General features: G+C 38.3%; 1 protein-coding gene across 3 annotated transcripts; it reads left to right on the forward strand.

Annotated features, from left to right (window-relative positions):
* Window positions 1-428: 428 nt before the first annotated feature.
* Window positions 429-10432, forward strand: LOC104602618 (homeobox-leucine zipper protein REVOLUTA-like). Of its 3 annotated transcripts, none has more exons than XM_010266377.3 (19): window positions 429-561; window positions 1162-2010; window positions 2527-2686; window positions 3241-3326; window positions 3552-3642; window positions 3793-3888; window positions 4154-4267; window positions 4376-4459; window positions 5149-5304; window positions 5377-5451; window positions 5852-5958; window positions 6241-6424; window positions 7295-7483; window positions 7764-7844; window positions 8284-8418; window positions 8741-9078; window positions 9279-9384; window positions 9708-9857; window positions 10143-10432. In XM_010266377.3, exons 2-19 carry the CDS (start codon window positions 1781-1783, stop codon window positions 10287-10289), a joined length of 2529 nt encoding a protein of 842 aa, XP_010264679.1. In that variant the 5' UTR covers window positions 429-561; window positions 1162-1780; the 3' UTR covers window positions 10290-10432. The 3 variants fall into 3 exon arrangements, with proteins under 3 accessions (XP_010264679.1, XP_010264678.1, XP_010264677.1); XM_010266376.3 differs by having other exon boundaries at window positions 431-561; window positions 1156-2010; XM_010266375.3 differs by having other exon boundaries at window positions 446-2010.

Raw genomic sequence — 10432 nt, forward strand, 5'->3', positions numbered from 1 at the left:
TTAATATAAAGAGGCTGACAATATAGCTTAAATATTTCAACCTAATTTTTTTTTTATCTGTTAAAATAATAAATGCAGCCTTTCCTTTAATTATTTCTTTTGGCCAGCAAAGAAATTCATGTTTTAAAGTGTAAGAGTGTGATTCGTTAAAGACTTAAAAAAGAGTTATGAGAGCATCAGAGAGAACCTACACAAAACACAATCTTAACATCCGCAGAAAAATTCCGACGACCCGTTTGGTTTTGGACATTTTGCATTCTCGTAGTGTAGTGGTAGATAAAATACCAAAATGAAGGGAGATTTTGGTAAAGAGGGTGGGTGGGTGCGGGGTAGCTTTCAAAGTAGAGGCTGTAGAGAGAGGTTTTAACTGTCATTTTCACAAAACATGAAGGACAAGGACGTAAACTCAAAAGCTATAAAGAAGGGAAGGAGATTTTCGATATGCGGGCAAGGAACTTCTTTTTCTATATGTACTGTTCGGCTGAGAATAAGCTGTTTCTCTGTTCGTCTTCTCATCCACTCCACTCCCTTACCCTTTGAAAAAGGGCGGATGTTACATTGGTGACACTCTCTCTCCCTTTCCTCTCGAATCTTCTCCATCTTCTTTTAACATTTTTCTCTCTTACCGCTGATTCTCTGTGGGTACGCTTGAGCTTTTCGTTTCTCTCCGTGAATTTCTCTCCATTTTAATTGTTTCCTTAGCTTTCTGATAAGAGAGAATTCAGAAGAGTCTCTCGTCGTCCAGAGAGCCGTCTGTAAACGGGAAAACAAATGATTGTTTTTCTACGATCTTGATTTTTTGGTAAAACTTAACGCAGCTTGAGATTTCTAGAGGTGATATTCTAAGATGGATGCTTCTAGTTCTCGAGTTATTTTTCACTGTGAATCTGATCTGCAAACACGAAAGTTGAGGACCGGGTTGTAAAGGAGATTTTTCATCTTTGAGTTTTTCTCTTATTTTTCTTCTTCTTTTTTTTTTCCTCACTCCTTGATTGATGTTTGAGTTGATATTTGTTAAAGGTTCATGCGCTTTGTAAAGCTCGTTAGAGAGAATATTTACTGTTGCGAACGTTAAGTGTATTTGTTGGAATCGAGGTTGATAGAGGAGCTTTTGTTTGAGGATATTTATCTGGATATATTTTGGTTTTTCTTAAGAACTAGGTTTGCAGTCGAGTTTGATGAAGGATATCTCGTGCTTAAAGAGTTTGTTGAGTAAAAGGTCTGGCCGGAGTCTTTATTTCTGCAGTTCCAAGGTTGCAGTAGCAGAATATTGGTCAAAAGAATCACAAAGTTCAGCTTCTTCTGCTTTAGACACCACAACAAAAGCGGTCTGCTTCATTGTTCTAGAAAACTTTGACAAGAATGAGATGATCTTGGTTCAAGGTGTCGGCATCTCTCAGGAAAATCGGCAAGCTTAGTCGTGCTTTGCTTATTCAGTTATCTCCAACTTCGCCGAGTAAGCCCAGGAGATTTCAGAGAGAGAAGAAAAAAAGAAATACGGTGCTGTATTCTTTGAGATTTTCAACTGTAAATTCGCAAGCAACGTTTTCATGTATAAATAACTCCAAAAGCTCTTTTGGTGTGAGAATCTTTTTTCAATCCGCTGAAGCTCTTAATTATCGTACGTTTTACACAAAGACGGAGTTTACGAGAGAATCTTAGGCAAGACTGCCTGCTTAGAAGACCGCTCGTTAAGCGCCTATTTCTGTCTCTTTCTCTTCCATAGAGGATTTTGAATTCTAGTGGCAGAAAAAGAGAGCCAAAAAAGAAAAAGGAAAAAATGGCGATGGCCGTGGCGCCGCATAGAGAGAACAGCAGCGGCAGCATTAACAAACATCTGGATACCGGAAAGTATGTCCGCTACACCGCCGAGCAGGTCGAAGCTCTCGAGCGAGTCTATGCCGAATGTCCGAAGCCGAGTTCGATGAGACGGCAGCAGCTGATCCGCGAGTGCCCGATCCTCTCCAATATCGAACCCAAACAGATCAAAGTCTGGTTCCAGAATCGCAGGCAAGAACTTGTAGCAGAGATGTTTCTCTTTTACTCCATCGTTTTTTTATTTGCTCAATGCCTTTTGTTTTGTCTGCAAGCATTTCTTCTCCCACCAGCAGCTTGGCTGTTTCTTGTCCATGCAAAACCTGGATTCTGTGGGCGTTGCGATTTGTCCGTGTCGTAAACCGATTCGAACGAGTTTTGCCTTATTAGAGAAATCTAGTTTCTAGCTATATTTTAACATGGCGATTTTTTTAAGAGTACACAGTACACAGTTCATTACTCATTAGCTCCTGTTCTCCTGAGAGCTGAGAACCATTTTATTTATTAGAATATGACCGATTCTCGGAATCGCCCGAGTCGGAACGCCTCCCGCCAACTCATGAGTCCGAGTTCCTACTGCTTTTTCATAGAACAGAATAGATGTAGAGTTCTGTAATTCGCTTTGTTTTTAATCCATTAAACCTAAGTTAGGAGGCAGAATGAGATGGGAATTCTGTGTTACTGATTTTTGTTAATGTTATTTTCTTGTAGGTGCCGTGAGAAGCAGAGGAAGGAGGCTTCTCGACTTCAGACCGTGAACAGGAAGTTAACAGCAATGAATAAGCTGTTGATGGAAGAGAATGATCGTCTTCAAAAGCAGGTATCGCAGCTGGTGTACGAAAATGGGTACATGAGGCAACAACTGCAAAACGTGAGTTCTGTCCATCATAAACTTTTGCCGATTTTGAATTTGGCTTATTCATTTACCACGGCTTTTAGTTTTGCCGCTCTCTGTGCATCATTATCATCACGCATAAGTTCTTGTTTGTTTCTCTTGGGGATCCTTCTTTTCCTTTCCCTGCTCATATATCTTATTTATTCACAGTGGTATGGTAGTTCCAGAAAAACTGCCAATGTGCCAATGTTACTTCTGGAACACCCGAACCTTATGATCTCTGTTACTATCCAGTTTATCCTATAATAGGATCTAAATCCTTAATGTTCTTCTACGTCTACGAAGAATTTTGTTTTTAGCTGGCTCTATTCACTCCAATTTTCTGTTAAATCTATTTTTGCATGACGCTAGAATAAGAAATCAAAGGATTTTAACGCATGCAATTTTTTTTTTCACTTCAAAGAAATAAAATTTCATCTATTCCTAGTACATGGAATCAGCATTAATGTTGTATAGGTCCTTGCCTCCATGGAGGCTTCTGTGAATGTTTACCCTTCTCGGTTTCCTGATCCATGTTTGGTTTTATGCAGGCATCTGTGTCAACTACTGATGCAAGCTGTGAGTCTGTAGTTACCACTCCTCAGCACCCCTTAAGAAATGCCAACAATCCTGCTGGGTCTCTCTCCTCTCTCTCTCTCTCTCTCTTTGTGTGTGTGTGTGTGAGAGAGTGAGTGAGCGCGCACGCTCACAAGTGAGTGGGCATTACCCTAAGAAATGCCAACAATCCTGCTGGGTCTGTGTGTGTGTGAGCTCGCACGCTCACAAGTGAGTGGGCATGTTGGAGTCGAATGATTTATCTTTATGTTTGTTTCTGATCTCTATTTTTTCCTCTGTATGGCAGATTGCTCTCGATTGCAGAGGAGACCTTGGCAGAGTTCCTTTCAAAAGCTACAGGAACTGCTGTTGATTGGGTCCAGATGCCTGGGATGAAGGTTTCTGATTGTTATCTAAATTATTCTTTTATTTTTTCTGAATCATTTTATTGGTACTTTCTTAGGGCAGTGTGAAGCTTGAGATTACCATGCAAGTCTGTAGACTTTCCTCTTTGTGAAGCCTAAGGCGTTTACACTTAATGTCTCCAGCCTGGTCCGGATTCTGTTGGGATTGTTGCCATTTCACATAATTGCAGTGGAGTGGCAGCACGAGCCTGTGGTCTTGTAAGTTTAGAACCTACAAAGGTGAGAAGTGAAAATGTAAATCTTTTTTTAATAATATAGTTGAATTGAGATGACTATTGCCATGTTGAAATTCTGGATTACCTTTAATATTTTGGAAGAGGGATTTTCCTCAATTTGTTTGAGGGAGTTAAATTAAAAAAACCTTTAAAATCTGTCCATTTAAAAGTTTCAAAGTTGATTATAGAAATGGAGGTATAACAAAAAGAAGCTGTTTCATTTTCCTCTCAATTGTTAATTATTTTCCCTGGTAATATTTTTTTGACAGATTGCAGAGATCCTCAAAGACCGTCCATCTTGGTTTCGAGATTGTCGGAACCTTGAAGTCTTTACGATGTTTCCTGCTGGAAATGGAGGAATGATTGAACTGATATACATGCAGGTTAGGAAGAGTGGGTTGGATATTTTATTCTTCTGAGCCTGTCACAAAGTGCACCCATTTAGTTTTTCTCTTCACATTAGATTACGTATAACATACGGATGTTTTCAGATGTATGCTCCAACTATACTGGCACCAGCTCGGGATTTCTGGACTTTGAGATACACCACGAATTTAGATGATGGCAGTCTTGTGGTATGTAGTCATGGAAGTTGTATAGCATGAAATATCATTACATTTCTCATGCCGTCAGTTTCCCATGTGGGGACTCTTTAAATAGTGAATAAAAAGTCGACTAATTAATGCATTGGCTTGGTTCATAGTATTGACCATTGTGCACTAATTGTTTTTACTATCTTACAATTGATGGGAACTTAGAAAATAAAAAAGAAGAAATACAAGATGCATTAGATTGAAAGTTAGTCTATTAACATCATCATTATTGTTATTTAGTGGAGCAACATTTGATATCCAATATGCCAAATTGGTTTATGGTAAATGTTCTCACAACCACAGGCATTAATTTGTACTAAGATATATCGCATTGTGTTGGGAGACAATCCTTTATTGTTTGGCTAGGATTCCTTGCATATTGAAAACTTACCAATTGGCAATTTCGTTTTTGCAATATATGGAATAGATGTATCCTGGCAGCTAATTGTGCTGTCCTTGGCTAGCTGTAAGATTTCTATAGATAGGATGATCTGATTATATGGCTGAACCTGTGCTTGGAGTTTTGGATGGTTCTTTCTATCTCTTGGTTTAGATGCCGTGTGAATAGATTTACACTGCTGTAGCATCTTTACATATCTAATTTTTTGATGTAACCTCACCTACTCACTGTCTTACAAATCTTTTTTTGGCTTGTTTTTCAATCTCTCAAGGTATGTGAGAGATCTCTCTCTGGTTCTGGTGCTGGCCCAAATGCAGCAGCTGCTACCCAATTTGTTCGGGCTGAGATGTTACCCAGTGGTTACTTGATTCGGCCATGCGAGGGGGGAGGGTCAATCATTCACATTGTTGACCACTTGGATCTCGAGGTTTGTTTTCTAGTTAATAAAAATTTTGTTTCCAAGGCAGCATATTTATTTTATTCATTCTCCATTGTTCAGGCATGGAGTGTTCCTGAAGTACTGAGACCACTCTATGAGTCGTCAAAAGTTGTTGCCCAGAAGATGACGATTGCAGTAAGTAGTGAATTGCTAGAGATCTCTCAATTGTTTTCAAACAAACCTATTCTACATTGTCACAATGGATGCCTTCAAACAGTTCAATTGGTGAGCCGATTGAAGCATGGGCAAGGCCTGAAACCTCACCATGTGAAGGATCATAAAAGGATCTTACTTTCTTAGAAACTTAAATTTTGTTTCAATTGCTATTGCTGCATTTGGCACAAAGACCCCCACTACACTCCTGAATAAAAAAATAAAAAATAAAGGATGAAAAACAAGAAGTAAGAAAGAGAAGAAATCATAGCTGCACATGGACCACCGCTACACTATTCAACTAAAAATGTAAAATAAAAAGATAAAAAAACAAGAAGGAAAAATTATGAGATTGTAACTGGTTGAATTATTTTCTGTGAAGGCACTGCGCTACATTAGGCAAATAGCTCAGGAGACCAGTGGTGAGGTGGTTTATGGTTTGGGTAGGCAACCTGCTGTCCTGCGAACTTTTAGCCAAAGATTGAGCAGGTAATTTGTATGATAATTGTAGGTTGTTTTTCTTCTCTTTTTCTTGTGTATATATTGTTATTTGATTTAGAGGCCATTATTTGATGTAATGGTAAAATCCCAGGCTGACAAACGTGAAAACGTGGTTCAAGTCTGAGAGCAGCCTCTTTGTGCAAGAAAATGCCAAATGTTAGGACCATATCCAGTTTACCCCTCCCAAAAACCCTAGATAGATGGGACCAGCATGAGTAATGGCCTTTTTTATGTGTCATTATTGATTATTGATTTCTATCTAATTTTTAGAGGATTTAATGATGCTATCAATGGATTTAATGATGATGGCTGGTCGTTGATGAGCTGTGATGGTGCTGAAGATGTAATAGTCGCTATTAATACAACCAAGAACATGAGCACTATTGCCAATGCTTCCAACACTCTTACATTGCCTGGAGGTATTCTCTGTGTGAAGGCATCTATGCTACTCCAAGTGAGTTTTGAACCTATAATCGAAAATTTGTCCATCAAAATTTTTGAAGTTTATGAATTATGAGAATTTATTTTCATATTTTCACAATTAAGCATTGGAAGGCATCACTCATTTTATTATACTGCTTGGGTACAACAATGTAATGCCAAAATATAATGGGTTATTAGACATTATAGAACTTTTTAGGGAAAAGTCGTGATAGATCTTCAATTCACAAATTACCGAGAGAGAGCATATGGTTACTGTTAACATGGGGATGATGAAGACAAAGGAGGATAAAATTGAGCTATTTGGGGTCTATTGTCATTTTGTAAGGGGGTGCAACTTGGGTGAGATCAGATGGAGCACTTGTTAAAATTTGAATGGTTCTAGGCTGGGTAGATTCTTCATGTTGGGTACCCGACAAGCACCCCTATCCTTTTTGACCTTGAGACCTTAAGCCTCAACTGCATACCTTGGGGTTGACATGTATGCCTTAGCCAACAAAGTCCTGTCCTTAATTTTTCGAGTTAAGTTTTGAACCTCAAATCATAGATTCCTATTACAAGGTAGCATGTATAAAATTTGTTGACATGTAGGGATTAAGTCAGTTTTGTTTTGTTTCTTTAGTGGTAACTTATCAGATTTGGTTCAATTGAGAAGGTCAGTTTCAGAAGGGCTGTGGCAAGTGTCCCATACGGGATTAAGTAGGTTTTGTTGTCATCCTTTCTGATAAGTAATATCTTCCCAATTCTGATCCCCATGACCCGTTTTTCATGACATTGTGAGGTGAAGCCTGAGAATTTGAGTTTTAGTAGTTAATGAGCATATGACTTATAGAAAATACTCTGTTGGTTTGATTATTGATGATATGTTTGTTCGTATTCTTAGAATGTTCCTCCTGCACTGCTGGTTCGTTTCCTGAGGGAGCACCGGTCTGAGTGGGCTGATTTCAATGTTGATGCCTATGCTGCTGCATCAATGAAAGCAGGCTCATATGCATTTCAGGGCTTGAGGCCAACCAGGTTTTCTGGGAGTCAAGTCATCATGCCACTTGGCCACACAGTTGAACAAGAAGAGGTATGGTAATGCTGTAGTTCAATTTATGTTTTTTATATAAACTTAAAACTTCATTTTTTGTTAAGATTTCTGCAATTCCTTTCAACTGCCTTTTTTTTTGGGGGGGGGGGAGGGAGGAATTTTGCAAAAGACATTTTTTACATGATCAAACTTATAACATGAACATATATAAAGGGTATAGAGATGCTGCAATTGTGGATGAATTCATGTTCATTGTAGTTCCTATCTTATTTTTCCTTTCGTTTTTTATTCTTAAATTGGTTGTGATTTTCTTTTTCAGTTGCTTGAAGTAATTCGTCTTGAAGGTCATGCTCTCACTCAAGAAGAAGCTGTTCTATCTAGGGACATTCATCTCTTACAGGTATCCTCTTAAATTTTAATCTATTTTCTATCATCCAAGTAAATTATATCTGTTCTTGTATGAAAAAGATTTGCTAATTTAAAGGCCACCACCCAATGTTGGTCCCAGCTATCTGGGGTGTTGGGAGGGGTGGACTGGATATGGTAAACAACTATATATAGTTCCAAACTGTCCTCAAAATTGAGAGTGCTGTTTTCCTCATCTTGATTCCTGAATCATGATGATGCAGACCGGCTAAGTTTTTTGTTTGGTTGGATCTATATACTCCTTTGTTTGGTTCCTTTGGAATTTATGGAAAAAAAAACAGGATAAAGGTTGTGCCAGAAAATTAAGAGTAAAGGTTCATAGAGTTGTTCCTTAATTTGGTTTAGTGCAAGTACAAAGAATGAGCAATTCTGATACCATTTTTGTCATTATTTTGATTGATTGTATGCTGCAGATTTGTAGTGGAGTGGATGAGAATGCAGTGGGAGCTTGCTCTGAACTTGTTTTTGCTCCTATAGATGAAATGTTTCCTGATGACTCTCCATTGCTACCCTCTGGTTTTCGGATAATACCATTGGATTCAAAAACAGTTGAGTTTATTTGTTGTTACACTTGAACCGTTTTGATTTCAATTATACATGTTTGTATAGGTTTATTCTTTTTCTTTTGGTTCCTCACCTCATTCTGTGTTCCCTTATCCTAAACCATGTCCCAATAATGGATCAGGTTTGGTTTGTTGTACAGCAGAAATAATAAGGTACTTCTGATTTTATAGCTGATGACCCAGTAGTTGACATGTCCACTAGGTGACACTCCAAAGAAAGCAGGCTCTATGTGGCATGGCCAGTGGGCCTCATGTTTGGAACTGCTTATTGTTGTCCCCCCTGAAACTAATGAATAGTTTTATGCAGTGTGAAAAACAAGATGTGTTGACTGCAAATCGTACGTTGGATCTAGCTTCCAGTCTTGAAGTAGGTCCAGCCACAAATCGTGCTGCTGGAGACACACCTTCAAATGCTTATAACGCGCGTTCAGTGTTGACTATTGCTTTTCAATTCCCTTTTGAGAATCATCTTCAGGAGAATGTTGCAGCAATGGCTCGACAATATGTCCGCAGTGTAATATCCTCTGTGCAAAGGGTTGCGATGGCTATAGCTCCATCTGGGCTTTGCCCACCCTTGGGCCAAAAGTTATCTCCAGGCTCTCCAGAAGCTCTTACACTTGCTCACTGGATCTGCCAGAGCTACAGGCAAGTTTTCTAAGCTTAAAATGCCTAAATATTGTTTTTCAAATATCAGGTTCATAATCTGTTCCAGGGCTTAAAATAATTTTGAAGCCTGTTCAATGCTTTGTCAAAGCTGGTCATTTTCAAATGAAGAAAGATCATGAACCATCCTGTATTTTCTTCATTCTTCTAAGACATGTTTCTCTTTTGTGTTATCTATTCAGTAACTATTTTGGAGCAGAGTTGCTGAGGACTGATTGCCAGGATGGAGAGTCAGTGCTAAAACAACTCTGGCATCATCAAGATGCCATATTGTGCTGCTCATTGAAGGTATTGTTAATAGTTCCTTTGAAAAAATTTGAATTAAGTGTATTATCATGCGAGTGTCATCAGTTATTTTTAAGCATGTACCCATGTGAATTAGTATTTGCGCAGCATTTTATCTTTTAGTTATGTTACCATTTGAATAAACATGTAAGCAGTAGTACCTTTTTGGTCTTTATTGTAATTTTCCAATCCGATTGCCATGTCTAGTACCTATTGTGTACATTATGACAAACCTCCATTATGAAGAAAATGCCCTGCATATCTACTAGAAGCTGCCTAATTAAGGACTTGGAGGATGTACTAACATTTTTTTTTTTTTTTTGCAGCCATTACCTGTCTTCACCTTTGCCAACCAAGCGGGGCTTGACATGCTGGAGACCACACTAGTAGCACTACAGGATATCTCGCTGGATAAAATTTTTGATGAGTCTGGTCGGAAGGCACTATGCTCTGACTTTGGCAAGATAATGCAACAGGTAATGAGCATGAAATGGGACATCTTATACTGTGAAATTCTAACATTCTTAAATTAGTACTCAAAGTGTCTGTTGAACTAATGATTAAGCCTTGATTGTTCTTTGTCAAATTGGACGTCAGAAAAACCTCTGTAAGATGTGATTAAAGAACGAATTTTGCCTGAAATGCTATTCCTTTCGTTACCTTAAAAAAGGAAATGTTACTCCTTTCATTATTTGATCCTTTTATTAGATCATATTTCTTGTGATGACCATTCGTAATCTTTTGAAATTTCTGCCATGCAGGGATTTGCTTATCTGCCTTCTGGGATTTGCTTGTCAACCATGGGACGGCATGTTTCATATGAACAAGTCTTTGCCTGGAAAGTCCTTGCAGGAGAAAATACCGTCCACTGTCTTGCATTCTCTTTCGTCAATTGGTCTTTTGTGTAATATTGTTTATTTATTCTCACTCCCAAAAAAGAAAAGAACACAAGAGTCGATAAAAAAAGAGGGGGGAGAGAGAGAGAGAGATAAATTTTGTACCAAATGATGTTTGCATATATTAAATTAATTAAAAAAAAATTGTTTCCAAA

This window comes from Nelumbo nucifera, chromosome 2 (assembly GCF_055504915.1).
Source record: "Nelumbo nucifera cultivar China Antique chromosome 2, China Antique-T2T, whole genome shotgun sequence".
NCBI lineage: Eukaryota > Viridiplantae > Streptophyta > Magnoliopsida > Proteales > Nelumbonaceae > Nelumbo > Nelumbo nucifera.

What these genes read in the sequence shown, in the direction of transcription:
- LOC104602618 (XM_010266377.3), top strand. Translation starts at nt 1,781, where the DNA reads ATGGCGATGGCCGTGGCGCCGCATAGAGAGAACAGCAGCGGCAGCATT. An exon ending in TGAGGCAACAACTGCAAAAC is followed by an intron (nt 2,687 to 3,240) that starts GTGAGTTCTGTC and finishes GGTTTTATGCAG; the next exon opens with GCATCTGTGTCAACTACTGA. An exon ending in TTGGCAAGATAATGCAACAG is followed by an intron (nt 9,858 to 10,142) that starts GTAATGAGCATG and finishes TCTGCCATGCAG; the next exon opens with GGATTTGCTTATCTGCCTTC.